Source organism: Drosophila suzukii, chromosome X (assembly GCF_043229965.1).
Source record: "Drosophila suzukii chromosome X, CBGP_Dsuzu_IsoJpt1.0, whole genome shotgun sequence".
NCBI classification, from domain to species: domain Eukaryota; kingdom Metazoa; phylum Arthropoda; class Insecta; order Diptera; family Drosophilidae; genus Drosophila; species Drosophila suzukii.
This window is the reverse complement of record NC_092084.1, coordinates 9,138,304-9,152,861: the sequence shown is the minus strand read 5'-3', so window position 1 is coordinate 9,152,861 and position 14,558 is coordinate 9,138,304. Positions and strand designations below refer to the sequence as shown.

The window sequence follows — 14,558 nt, the reverse complement described above, 5'->3', positions numbered from 1 at the left end:
TCTTTTATATTTAATACTTGCGTGTACTTCTCTTAATTACTATGATTTTTTTTATTACACCTAAACCACTTATTTGTGTTTACTGTATATGTACATTAGTAGTTAAACGCGAAGAACGCGGCTTTTCAGCCGACATATAATAAAATCTGCGCCAGATGGAGCGAGAAGTGTGTTTTAATTCTTAGTAATTTCAATTGATTTTTTGTGTTTAGAGAATCTATTTCTATGAGAAGACAAACAAAGATGCAAATTCTATTATATATTATATTATATAGTAATTATTTTATAGATAACTAATTTAAAATATATTCAATAAAAACTATAAAAATGAATAAAGTTTGTTGTCTACTCAAGGGAAGGCTTTCTGACAAATCGGGGCTGAAATACTGGTTTCTATTCTGTTTCAATTATTAAAAGTATTCCCCTTGATATAATTTATTTATTTTTGACGAAGGGAATGATATTTAATTTATCACTCTTATTTTTTTGGCTACATTAAATGAACAGCTACTTTACAGCTGTTAACATTTAACATACGGCCCAAAAGTATGCAACACCTTTATAACCAAACGGAATAATGATAATTAAAAACTGACCCCAAAAGTATGCTGCACTTTTGAAAATGAAAAGAACAAATTGATTACACTAGCCTACAAAATTAAGTCGCTAAATTTTAAATTTTTTTGAATCTCCTTTTTATTTTCTTTCAAAAGTTTGATTTTCTGATTCAGAGAATTAGAAACAAATATATCCTTGTTTAACCCAACCGCAGAAGTACAATGAAAATGAAACAGCGACGAAAATGTATAGAAAAACATTTAGACACACATTTTTATTCGAATACATGACAATCTGTTTGGTATAAAAGAAAGTGAGACAAAAAAAACTTGTATATATCGGTAAAAGTATAAGTAAGTGTAACTAGCGCCAAAGAACGTTTCACAGTACAACAAAGATATCGCCGCTTGGCACCCACTTTCTGTATTCTGTATCTATATCTATCCCTGGGCTCGCGCCTCCTCCTCCTCGTATGGCCGACGGTTAGATGTGGGAAGAACAAATGCTTCGAGATTGCGGATTCCACTTGAACACTCGCCGAGGGGCGGGGAGATTTGCCGAGTGGGCGGTGGGTTTGGTTGGTTGGTGCTTAAATGCCGCGGTAGGATCGGTGGGCCAAAAAGGCGCTGATGAAGTACAGCACCGCATTGACCAGGCCCAAAATTCCGGCCACCATATAGGAATCGTGCTTCACGTCGCGTAACCTGATCAGCAGGAAGGTGGAAGAGGCCAGGATCAAGATGGCGGCCACGCTGTGGTAGATCAGCTCCTGCAAAAAGAGAATATATGTGTTTAAATACAGTTCTAATTTAAAGGTCTATAAATATGATTTATAAGCCTTTTATATACTATAACTACTGCGATTTCAGTATTTTCATATATAATGACTCATGGATCATAAAAATGTCTTGAAGCTGCTTGTGATATTAGAGTATTAAAGTATTTCTACACCTATACATATTATTTATATATAACTGATTTGTTTGAGGATACAGTGAAGAAGTAGTTTAAAACCATGCAATTATAGGTCTTTAATTTAATAATGCTTTTCAGAATGCGAATGTTTGATTTAAGGATCTTTTTCAATAATACTTCCGGAGCATACTCACATAGATCGTCTTGGCAATAATGCCCCCCGTGCTCAGCGACGTGAGACAGGCGAGGAGTAAGCAGAACGTCCCTATCATAAAGGTTACGCCCATGAGATAATGGAACAGATCCTGCTGGCCGTAGTAATATCTGTGGTAATCCTGGAAGTTGTACGCCAGAATTCCCACAATGGCGGCACCGATGATCTGCGGCAAATCAATAATGATTACTTTAAAATGAAAATGGTGTTTTTAAGTTTTAACTCACCAGCTCGAAGAGCTTGAGAATTCCGGGGAAGGTCTTCAGATAGCCCGTATTCAGGACGATGTAGGAGGTGTTGGTGGTGCTGGTGGTGGTGCGGGTAATGGTGACTGAGTGCGACATCTTGGCTTTGTTTCGGTGGTTCTCTTCGGGGAGTTAAAGGTGGGGTCTGAAAATGACAAAGGTGGTAAAAAATAATGGTAAGTTATGGTGGAATGAGTATTAGACATCGTATTAAAGATATATTCTAGGGATTTTTATTATTTCCTCTTTTTCGGATGTAGAAAAATACATTTTTGTGCTTCTTTAAGGCTTTATACAGTCTTGTCACAACTTTAAAATTCTTTAATGTTAATATTTAACCTATATTTGTCATAGTGAGTATATTTCGCGGGTGATTCATATGTTTTCTATTCCATGAAATGATAAGTAAATATTATGAACAGATCTCCCAAATATCGTAATTCATATGGCATGTTTTTTTGTTCTGTTGGCCAGCTGTTACAAATCGAACGCCCTTGCCACGCCCATCGATCTGCACAGTATCCATACAATGTTTGTGTATTTTCGGACATCTATTTGTTGCTGTTTTTGTTTTGGATTTTTGCTTTTTGGTTTTTGTCTAATTTTAAAACAATTTTCAATGCCGGCCTCGCGAGCGAACGAAACTTGGGCAGGCGAAAAAGCGCCAAAAGCGTTATTGAAGCATCAGTGGGAGAATCGGAAAAATCTATTTACTTGACCGTCGACTTTCCACCCTGCCCCATTGCCCCTCCCCCTTTAAACAAGTCCCCCCTTTTTCGGGGATCGGCAGCGAACAAAGTATATGAATCGCTCGTCTATATGTTCGCCTAGGAGAATACAGATACACATACATATATGCCAAAACGTCATGAACTTTATGGTCTGCTGCCTGCTGTTCGTTGGAAAAGCTGAGAAAATCCGTAGCGAACCCGAAATTGGGGCACACACTTAAAGATACAGATGCTGTGGGCGGGGGTTTAATGGAGCACATTTGCAAATTCTTCTTTGCAAAGCTTCATTTTCTCTGTTCGAATTGATTGATTCGGGAATCTGTGGGTTGTAAAGACTTTATTCTGCCTTCAAAATGGTGTCCAATTTGTTTACCATTAAAACGGAAATCATAGTAGATAAACAAATAAAAGTTTATTCAGTTTATATACCTATAAAATATACATTTATTAGGATTGTTATTGTTTTATTGCCAAATGTTAAACTTCTTTATAAATCGTTTTCAAAATGTTTTGCAAGTACAACCTGATAAATGTATACTTCTAATATATGAAGATTTTGATAATATCAAAATGAGTATTTATAGAATCCATAAACAAGGTAAACAAAACAATAAAACAAGCAAATATGTTGCTTAGAAAAGCACAACCTCGAAACCAAACGTGCTTTACAAGTTCAGATGGGAATGTAATGGGGTTGGATTTCAGAACTCAGACCTTCCTCAAAATCGACGACGCATTAGTCGAGACAAGACGATGACGCCATCGGTGACGCAATTGCTACAACTTACAGACAATGCCGATGATGCTCATCAAAATTCACAGAAGTGGTATTCCAAGGGGTATGGAAAGGGGGGGGTCAGGGGGTGTGGCCCCAAATTCCAAAGCGTAAAACCGAAACCAAAATCAAAACAAAACACTAAACAAAAGCGACAAAAAACAAGAACCATGTGCGATACTCAATGAAAACAAAAAAATAAACCATTTTGAATGATGATTAGGCGGCGGATTTCCGCTGAAGCATGGAATGATATCATAGTCATATCATGATCACAATATATATGCTAACCAACTCGGGCAACAGGTTGTTTTGGGCCCTTGGAGGTATTTCTGTGGCCAGAAAAGATGAAAAGGGCCGCCTCTTAACCATTTCTAAATGACAACATCCAATCAATATAGAAAATGAAAACACGCCTGCTGATAAGAATTTTTACTTTTGCATTCACCAGCAAACACGGTTCGCATTCGTCTCGCGATTTCGACCTCTGGAAATGATATCATCGCTGCCAATAATAATGCAGTTTAATGGCCAAACAGTGGAAATACTTGTAGGTACAAATAGCCAATATTTTACTGCACAGCAAAGTACCGAAAATTAGAATTCTTCGCGTTTTTCGAACATATGTACATTCAAAAAAAAAAGGAACCAAATAACAAAAAAAAAATTATAAACACATATGTATATAGTCCCAGCGAAATGAATTTTGTGTACCTCTATATATCTATAGCTTTCGGTGTGGATCTTACTCTTACTTTTCTCAAAATTCGGCGTAGGACTCGAGCCAACTGGTTTTTCTCGCACTTCTCGACTTTTGCGTCTTTTCGCGCGCACGCTGCTAACGAAACTGAAATCGAAACTGAAAAATAAAAGCGTTTGCTGCTTTAGTTTCTGCGTCGCAGTCGACGCAGCCGGGAGCGAAAACAAAACAAGAGGTAGCAGCAGGCCTCCAGACGGACCAACTGCATCCCGACCCGGCGGATACCCTGGAAAGCTCTTCGAGGTAGGCCCCCTTAAGTAGAAATCTTAGATTAGAAATTCTACTTTTAACAAACAGTTTTTAGTTTAAAAAATTCAGAAAATGTTATCATATGATTCAATGTGTTGCACTATACTTTGTGTTATATAATACCAACTAATCTTTTTACAGTTCTGAGTCACTTCCCAAAAAGCGCAGAAACACAATCAACATAATAAGAAATATTTAAATGACAAATGTAATTTAAAAAAAAAGAAAAAAAAAGGTTTTACGGCATTTGGTTAACTCTCCTACATACAAAAAAAAGTAAGGTAATATGTTTAATAGTTAAATGGTTCCAAACCACCGAATTGTCAATTTTACCAAGAAAATAGTGACTCTCACCAACAAAATATACACACCTTACCATTTTATGGTAGTTTTACTATTAAATGGTAAGCAAAGAAAATAGTAAATGGTAAAATACACCTTAATATTTTTAAAATTTGTTGTTACATTTTTTTTTACAGTTACCTAACTATACGCATTGGTAAATTTTACCCATACAATTTTTATAAAAGTTTGAAAGCATCATACAAAAAAGCTATTGAGTTACTAGAACTGTATCTCTAGCTCTAATAATAACCATATGGCACCATAGTAAACTCTGTGGCACTCACCTTGGCCCAGCCCAAAACACCCGGTGGCGATTCCGTCCAGGGTATCCGCAAGGCAGTTCAGCCAACGCCAACAAGTTGCGCTCACCGAAAGGCGGCGGCCGCATTTACTTGGCTGGCTAGGCTATCGCGGTATAAATGACGCCTGACGTCATGATGTCATCGTGTGAGCGGCAGAGCGACAGAACGCCGGCCTGGCCAACCTTAATATTTGTAATCTTCAAGTGCAACTGGGCCCCGACCACGCCCCTTTCCTGAGACTGTTCATTAGCCGCCCCCCGATTGGCAATTAAAAGGAAAGGAACTGAACTTGGTAGTTGGTAGTTGGTGGTGGACTATCAAAGCTCATCAAACTTTTCCTCTGACTCAGCGCCACCTGAGTGGAGAGCATATAGAGTGGGTGAAGGCGAAAGAGAGTGCACTGCAAGAAATAAATGTGAGTTAGTGTCGAATAAAAAAAGGTTTAAAATCTTTTTACTAGGTATGTATATATAATGTATTATAATGGGTATAATATAATATAATATATTATAATGGGTAATATATACCCTTAATAACTCTTACAAAATCAGTAGTAATACGTAGCTAATCTAATTATTATCTATTCAGTAACACTCCATAATTTTTGTAAATCCAAATTGAATATAACTTAAAATATAACTAGAGACCAAAATAATTTTAAGTTTAAAATCTAATATTATAAAGTATACCTATTCAATATATTATTAGTTATGAAGGGTATATATTGAATAACTCTTCTTCAAAATCAGTAGTAATAGATAACGATTATCTTATCTTTCTATTTTATAACTGTGGTATATTCATTTATACCCCATAGTTTTTATATTTCCAGAATATATATATATAATTCAAAACAAGACCTTATAGATCAGTTCGATCGTTCTGCGTGTACCATTGAAATACTGTGAGAGGTCGATGAGTAATGCTGCGATGGTGGAGATGACGCCGGGCAGCCCCGCCCCAGTGGGTGGCAGTTATCAGGCAAACAGTCTTTATCAATAACACAAATACAGCTCAATGAACGAAAAACAGAGCTCATCAAGTTGATAACGTAATGCACAAGCAATGCGGATCGCCTTCGGAGGAGAACCTTAAGGCATGCAAATACTCACCATGAGTAATGGGCAATTTATAGACACTAGGCATCAGAGTAAAGCTCTCCGGATGAGGGTCAATTATTAGCTTTATGGTTAAAGAATTGTGGATCTTTCCTGGAATTATTCACTGTTCTACAAACAAACTGAATATTAGTTAAGTAGGTGAACTGTTCCAAAAGACTTGATACATGAATAACCTAACAATCAAATGTTATCAATCAAAGCTCAGATTAAGTAAAATATTTAATATTCCCATTGTTAATATCCTATGTACTTTCATGTCTTTGACCGAAAATTGAATGGTCTATTCTATATGAACAATAAAAATGTAGGCCACCTTAAAAACCCGCCTTTATCTTCCATTTTAAGAAAGAATATGATTGTTATTATCCATTAAGCACAAAAGGGGGACATAAGCACTTCGGCTTCTCCTTTTTTTAATTCAATTAATTTCAGCTTGAATGAATGTTCGACATGTCGGCATGCAAGATGCGTAAGCTTTTATAATTACGAAAGGTAGAGCTAACACTCCCCATCACTGCCCGGGAAAATAATATTTTGACCAATTGTTATTTTTCAATCGTAGTTCAGCCAATTCAAGGCGTACAGCCAAAAGACCGACAGTTTTGAGCAGCTAAAATCCTAAGCTAACAATCCCAATCACTTTAAAGGAAATTTATTTTTTGACCCAGTTTTTCACTTTTTGTAAGGGGTTGCATCGTCTTTTTTTGGGATGTTGATTTTGGTCAAAAATACCAATTTTTTAACGGTTTTTCGATCGTAGTTTAGCCAAATCAAGACGTACAACAAAAAGAACGACAGTTTTGAGCAGCTAGCATCCTAAGCTAACAAATCCAATCATTTTAAAGGACATTTATTTTTTGACCCATTTTTTCATTTTTTGTAAGGGGATGCATCATCTTTTTTTGAAGTTGCATCATCTTTTTTTGGGATTCAGATTTTGGTCAAAAATACCCATTTTTTAAAGGTTTTTCGATCGTAGTTTAGCCAAATCAAGACGTACAGCTAAAAGACCGACAGTTTTGAGCAGCTAGCATCCTAAGCTAACAAATCCAATCACTTTAAAGGAAATTTATTTTTTGACCCATTTTTTCATTTTTTGTAAGGGGTTGCATCGTCTTTTTTTGGGATTCAGATTTTGGTCAAAAATACCCATTTTTTAACGGTTTTTCGATCGTAGTTTATCCAAATTAAGACGTACAGCTAAAAGACCGACAGCTTTGAGCAGCTAGCATCCTAAGCTAACAAATCCAATCATTTTAAAGGAAATTTATTTTTTGACCCATTTTTTCATTTTTTGTAAGGGGTTGCATCGTCTTTTTTTGGGATTCAGATTTTGGTCAAAAATACCCATTTTTTGACGGTTTTTCGATCGTAGTTTATCCAAATCAAGACGTACAACAAAAAGACCGACAGTTTTGAGCAGCTAGCATCCAAAGCTAACAATCTTAATCATTTTAAAGGAAATTTATTTTTTGACCCATTTTTTCATTTTTTGTAAGGGGTTGCATCATCTTTTTTTGAAATTCAGATTTTGGTCAAAAATACCCATTTTTTCACGGTTTTTCGATCGTAGTTTATCCAAATCAAGACGTACAACAAAAAGACCGACAGTTTTGAGCAGCTAACATCCTAAGCTAACAATCCAATCATTTTTAAGAAAATTTATTTTTTGACCCATTTTTTCATTTTTTGTAAGGGGTTGCATCGTCTTTTCTTGGGATTCAGATTTTGGTCAAAAATACCCATTTTTTGACGGTTTTTCTATCGTAGTTTATCCAAATCAAGACGTACATCAAAAAGACCGACAGTTTTGAGCAGCTAACATCCTAAGCTAACAAATCCAATCACTTTAAAGGAAATTTATTTTTTGACCCATTTTTTCATTTTTTGTAAGGGGATCGTCTTTTTTTTAAATTCAGATTTTAATCAAAAATACCCATTTTTTAACGGGTTTTCGATCGTAGTTTAGCCAAATCAAGACGTACAGCTAAAAGACCGACAGTTTTGAGCAGCTAGCATCCAAAGCTAACAAATCCAATCACATTAAAGGAAATTTATTTTTTGACCCATTTTTTCATTTTTTGTAAGGGGTTGCATCGACTTTTTTTGAAATTCAGATTTTGGTCAAAAATACCCATTTTTTGACGGTTTTTCTATCGTAGTTTAGCCAAATCAAGACGTACAACAAAAATACCGACCGTTTTGAGCAGCTAACATCCTAAGCTAACAGTCCCAATCATTTTAAAGGAAATTTATTTTTTGACCCATTTTTTCATTTTTTGTAAGGGTTGCATCGTCTTTTTTTGAAATTCAGCTTTTGGTCAAAAATACCCATTTTTTAACGGGTTTTCGATCGTAGTTTAGCCAAATCAAGACGTACAGCTAAAAGACCGACAGTTTTGAGCAGCTAGCATCCAAAGCTAACAAATCCAATCACTTTAAAGGAAATTTATTTTTTGACCCATTTTTTCATTTTTTGTAAGGGGTTTCATCGACTTTTTTGGAAATTCAGATTTTGGTCAAAAATACCCATTTTTTAACGGTTTTTCTATCGTAGTTTAGCCAAATCAAGACGTACAACAAAAATACCGACCGTTTTGAGCAGCTAACATCCTAAGCTAACAATCTTAATCATTTTAAAGGAAATTTATTTTTTGACCCATTTTTTCATTTTTTGTAAGGGGCTGCACTATCTTTTTTTGGGATTCAGATTTTGGTCAAAAATACCCATTTTTTAACGGTTTTTCTATCGTAGTTTAGCCAAATCAAGACGTACAACAAAAATACCGACCGTTTTGAGCAGCTAACATCCTAAGCTAACAATCTTAATCATTTTAAAGGAAATTTATTTTTTGACCCATTTTTACATTTTTTGTAAGGGGCTGCACCATCTTTTTTTGGGATTCAGATTTTGGTCAAAAATACCCTAACAATCCCAAACATTTTAAAGGAAATTAATTTTTTGACCCATTTTTGACTTAAATTTGAATTAAAATTACAATATACAAAAAATTGTTTTTATGCCAAAATTAAAAACAAAAAATTACCTTATCCATGGAGTCAATTCGAGATTGTAGTGTATCAAGCGTTAAAGCGTAGGCAGATCAGCACAAGTTCGCAAATCAGAAGAGCTGTGAATCATGAGCAGTACGAGCTTATCTGTAATTAAAATGGATTATTATAAATATTTATAATCTACGCTTTAGCGCCACAAACCTTTTATAACTTCTGGGGTAGCGTTTGTCACTAGTTGCAAATCGGAAATGCCAACGCAGATCGGTTCGCAACCTGTTTTATATGGTTGTTTGGATTTTTTGCTTTTCGAGATTGGTACATAAAAAGAACCGAACAAAGAACGCGGGGATTAAACGATCCAGAGATCGGCAGATGGAGATGGCCAGTGGATGGGAGTCCCCTTTGGTTCTGGCGGATCGTAAGCTCTAGAATGAGTGGCGAAAGCTCAGATCGCGGGCGTTGATAAATCCGACTGATAAGCCGCAGAGAGCAGTTCTCATCCGGCATTAGATCTTTGCACATCATGTTTCCCGCTCGATTGGGTTCGCTTCTTTTCGTGGCTGCCGTTGTGGTGCTTCTAGGGATCACCGTGGCTTCCGTCTCCGCCGGAAAGCCGCGTCATCGAGCGGCCAATTGTCCGCCCATCAAACTTAAGCGCCAGTGGGGAGGTAAGCCATCGCTGGGTCTCCACTACCAAGTCCGTCCCATCCGCTTTGTGGTCATCCATCACACGGTCACCAGCGAATGCAGTGGACTGCTCAAGTGCGCCGAGATCCTACAGAACATGCAGAGCTATCATCAAAACGAACTGGACTACAATGATATCAGTTACAAGTAAGCATGGTATAATAATATGTACATATGTTTGTTTACTAGAGTAAGCATCTTTTAGGTTTTGAGAACTAATAACTAAAACTGTTGTAGTACGTTTACATATATGTAGAATCTGAGCTGGGGGTTTTTGAAATCAATACTACACAAATCAATTGAAGTTATTGGAACTGATTAAGTACCAAGGTATATTTACCAGAAACCGGATCAAAAAGTTTCAATTTTACATACAACTTTGATAGATAGGGCTTTAAGGTTACTAATTTTATGACATTGCAATATATGTAGAATCATGTTTTAAGGTCTTAGAGGTAACTACATATGTATGTACATTGTACCTACGTAACCGATGATCTCTTACAGCTTCCTGATTGGCAGCGATGGCATTGTTTACGAGGGCACTGGTTGGGGACTACGGGGGGCCCACACCTACGGCTACAATGGCAACGGCACGGGAATAGCCTTTATCGGCAACTTTGTGGGTGAGTTCCAAGCGCGTCTCCTCCTCTAGCTGGAGCACTATATGTCCCCCGATCTCCGACAGATAAACTTCCAACGGATGCGGCTCTGCAGGCGGCCAAGAATCTTCTGGCCTGCGGGGTGGAACAGGGGGAGCTGAGCGAGGATTACGCCCTGATCGCCGGTTCCCAAGTGATCAGCACCCAGAGTCCCGGATTGACGCTGTATAACGAGATCCAGGAGTGGCCGCATTGGCTCTCAAATCCTTAAAAAATCCTTGTGATTGTGATTCCACTAAAATACTAAAAACTTTTCGATAACCGATTGGCCGAAAGCTGGAAATAACAGTTATCTTTGATTTCCTATCTATCGACTTGCACTGAAAAACTTATCGTTTTCTTTTTTGTGAAAAATAAAGATTACTTCTTAAAGGACTAAAAATACAAATTGGTTTTTAAATTGTAAGTACATGAGCTTTAAGTGCATTAATTTTAAATTATAACCCCATAGCTAGCTGCCCTACCAAATGTTCATGGTGCAAGCAGTGCTTAAAAAACTGCAGTTTCGATTGGCCTCCAAAGATTTCCAAAAGACGCCCGAAAGCTTATCGATAGCGCACTCCAGTCGATTTTAGAACATTCCAGTCTACATTTCACGCCGGAATAAAGATAAATGCTGAATATAAGCGACGAGAGGCTGGCCCACATAATGGAGAACTTCGATAAGACCTGGAGCACCGGGAGCACCTGGTCCTCGAGCAGCGGGGACAAGGACAGCGAGGTGAGCGACGCCTATTGTGCGTATGATGCCATCCGGCCACTGGTGGTCATCAACTGCTCCCAATATGTGGTGGCCCATGCGAAGGGCGAACTGCAACCCGCTCGCCAATTTTCCGAGGTCGTCCTGCTGGACCACATTCTGGAAACGATGCGGAAGCTGGGCCTGAATCGACTGCTCCGCGTGCAGAGCTACACATGGCCGCATTTGACCGGAGGAGCTGGACACGGGGCGATGATTGTGGGTGCACCGCGCAGTGGACGCACCTTTGCCTACGTTCCAGCCGTTTGCCATGTGGTCTGCAAGGCGCTGACCCAAAGCAGGAACCAGCTCAAGGATCTGCCGCCTGGGGCCTGGCAAGCCGATCAGTATGGCCCCATGGCCCTGATTCTGGTGCCCGATCTGCAACGCGTTCGACAAGTGAGCGCCATGTGCCGTGCCATGCTGCGCAAGGCTGAGAAGGAGGAATGGCTCACCCTGACCCTCACCGCTCCCTCGTCAAAGAGTTCCGAGTTCTTCCTGAAACTCCTGAACGGAGTGGGTTGCATGGTGGTCACTCCTGCCCAGCTGGCCTGGTTTTGGCAGGAGGCTCCCGGCCTCATGCGCTTCCGTTGCCTCCAGTTCCTGGTCTACGATGACGTGGATCTGATGTCCGAGGAGCAGCTGACAAGTGCCCAGCAGGTACTGCAGGAGGTCATGCCCCTCACACACTACCCTCAAATGGTGATGGTCTCCCAGTCATATAGTCCCACGCTGATGGCCAAATTGAAATCGGTCAATGATCACCCGGCTTTGGTATTCGGGGATATACTGGAGGCGGCCCTGTACGGCGGAGCACGCATACGGATTTCCCTGGTCCGCTCGGCAGCTAAGGCCAACGCAGTGATTCAAATGCTGCAGCAGTGTCCTCCCGAGGATTACCGCACGGTGATCTTCTGCATCGATGACAGGGATATGCAGCGCGCGGTAGCGGCTCTGGAGGATCGAGGCTACGCCTGCCTGCCCTACTACCAGACTTCGGACCTGGAAGTTCTCGAGCAGGTGCACAGATGGAAGGCCAACACCCGTGGCGTGATCCTGCTGTGCACGGACAACTGCCCGGAGCTGATCATCAGGGATGCGCACACTTTGATCCACCACAGCCTGAGCCAATCGTGGAGGACGTTCAAAATGCGTCACCTCGTGTTGTCCGACAACATGAGAAATAGTCTGGCGCCAGCCAGTCCCGTGCAAGTGCCACTGCATTCGCTGGTGCTCCTGGACGACAACAACCATCGTCAACTGCCGCGCCTGGTGGATTTCCTTCAGCTGCACCAGGAGGTGGATCCCGCCGTGGTGGCAGTGGCCAAGGGCATACGCAAGGAAATGGGCAAAGCGAAGTGCGTACAGAGTGCCTTGTGCGATCAGATCCTAATGACGGGCAAGTGCTATGATCCCGTCTGCGAGGACCGTCATTACGTGGGCCATTTCGATAGGCGTCCTGCCCACATGCCCGCGTCCGGTGATGTGAAGGTTCAGCTGGTCGATGTCTACTCGCCGACGCACTTTTGCGTACGCCTGCTGGAACACCTGCCGCCGCAGGGCACCTGGCAGGTTCTGCCCTTTACTGGGGTGCAGGAGATCCGGATGAAGCTGATGCAGCACAAGAAGCCCCGACATTACTGGCCGCCTGTGGTGGGAGTCATCTGTATGTACCACACCACGTTCACCAAGGAACGCGTGCGCGTCCTGAAGGTAGCGCCCATACAAAACGTCAACTTTGTCCAATCCAACGTGCCGGTGGTACTGCAGGCCCTGGACGCCGACACGCGCATCTTTTCCACCACTTCTGAGCGACTGTTTAAGTGTCCGGAGGCACTGCAGCGGGAGCCACCTTTGTCCTATAACCTGCGGCTTGTCGGCCTTGTGCCGTACTGCGGGGAACGCAACTGGACTGAGGACGATTGCAGCAAAGTCAAGTACATGCTGACCCAACTGCCCAAGGATCACTTTCTTCAGGCTAAACTTGAATTCGCCGCCGCAGGTACACTCTTTGCCCGGGAACTGGTGGCCATGGTGTATGCAGACCAGTTCAAGTTGCATCTGCGTCTTTTGAATGTTAAACAGAATCTGATCAAGACCACGGTGGCCAGAAGATGTGAGCAAGCTACTGACATGATCCAGGAATTCTTCCAGGAGGTGTTAGTAGAAGAAGTTTCAGAGAAGGTTCAGGTTCCCGAGGAAAAGACGGTGAACGAAGCAGAAAAAACAATTGAAGCTGAGGTGGTGGTGGAGCAACAGCCCCAGGTGGAAAGCCAACCCGTCTTGAGCCAAAGGTGCCAACGGCTGATAGAGTTAGCCCTTAAGTCGGGCAGGGAAAACGAACTGCGGGAGCAAAAAAGGCTGTCTAAGAACACAGATGCACAAAGTAATCAGATGGCTGGTCCTGTCACCACCTCCACGGAAGCTTCTAAACCTCTATCTAATGAAGACCACGTTGCCAATCTGGACGAATGCCTGATGAACTGCACCCTTATGCAGCTAGAAGATGAGCAGGAGCCGGCAAAGGATCCCGACCAGAAGGTGAACAACGATCCAGCTGACTTTCTCAAGCACGTGATCAACAATGAACCTACTATTAAACGCAAGCCAAAGAGGAGCAATGCGAAGTGTGCTCCCCCAGCAGCAGCTCCACCAGCACCTAACCATTTCCAGGGGGAGATACCATTGCAGCTGCCGCCCAATGTGGTGCGACCGTCGGTGAGCTACTATCAGACCGTTACCACCTTGGAGTTGCAGGTATCCCTGCCGGAAGACGACCACGAGTACAAGGCTCTGCTGACTGGGGCACAGATCTTCTTCAAGGCAACCTCCAAGTCGTCGGAACTGATCCAGCAGTTCATTCTGACCCTCAAATTTCCGTACACCACACTGCGTCATTATATCCGCGGACGAACCGTGTATATCAGTGTCACCAAGTCACTGGCCTTCATCGATCCGCTTGCATTTGGCGAGTACCGGTTCCTCAAGCCCAATCACGACATGTTCGTCAAAATAGAGAACCATATTTCGAGGGCTCACACCAGATTGGCCAGTGCCGTGCAGAATTTCGTTTCTGTGAAGCCGAAAATCGAGGTGCAGGAAGAGAGCGAGGAGAGTGAGGATGAAGAGCAGGATATGGACGGTATTGAGCGTGTGGAATCCAATAAAATAGTGTGCGACTAAATGTGGCGGTAGTCGAAGAACCAACAGCATCGCATGTGAACCATACCATTCCATTTA

General features: G+C 41.2%; 3 protein-coding genes across 5 annotated transcripts; 2 read left to right on the top strand and 1 right to left on the bottom strand.

The window, feature by feature from the left end:
• Nucleotides 1-805: 805 nt before the first annotated feature.
• Nucleotides 806-4,343, bottom strand: LOC108016659 (uncharacterized). Of its 3 annotated transcripts, none has more exons than XM_017083368.4 (4): nt 4,194-4,343; nt 1,915-2,077; nt 1,668-1,853; nt 806-1,327 (listed from the first exon to the last, which is right to left on the bottom strand). In XM_017083368.4, exons 2-4 carry the CDS (start codon nt 2,029-2,031, stop codon nt 1,148-1,150), a joined length of 483 nt encoding a protein of 160 aa, XP_016938857.1. In that variant the 5' UTR covers nt 2,032-2,077; nt 4,194-4,343; the 3' UTR covers nt 806-1,147. The 3 variants fall into 3 exon arrangements, with proteins under 3 accessions (XP_016938857.1, XP_016938858.1, XP_065723866.1); XM_017083369.4 differs by having other exon boundaries at nt 4,188-4,206; XM_065867794.2 differs by lacking the exon at nt 4,194-4,343 and adding an exon at nt 4,153-4,171.
• Nucleotides 4,344-9,676: 5,333 nt separating this feature from the next.
• Nucleotides 9,677-10,967, top strand: PGRP-SA (Peptidoglycan recognition protein SA). The gene is made up of 3 exons (XM_017083554.4): nt 9,677-10,064; nt 10,425-10,543; nt 10,606-10,967. Exons 1-3 carry the CDS (start codon nt 9,754-9,756, stop codon nt 10,788-10,790), a joined length of 615 nt encoding a protein of 204 aa, XP_016939043.2. The 5' UTR covers nt 9,677-9,753; the 3' UTR covers nt 10,791-10,967.
• A 184-nt stretch (nt 10,968-11,151) lies between these two features.
• On the top strand, nt 11,152-14,501 carry BoYb (Brother of Yb). The gene has a single exon (XM_017083553.4). It carries the CDS (start codon nt 11,193-11,195, stop codon nt 14,499-14,501), a length of 3,309 nt encoding a protein of 1,102 aa, XP_016939042.2. The 5' UTR covers nt 11,152-11,192.
• Nucleotides 14,502-14,558: the final 57 nt, after the last annotated feature.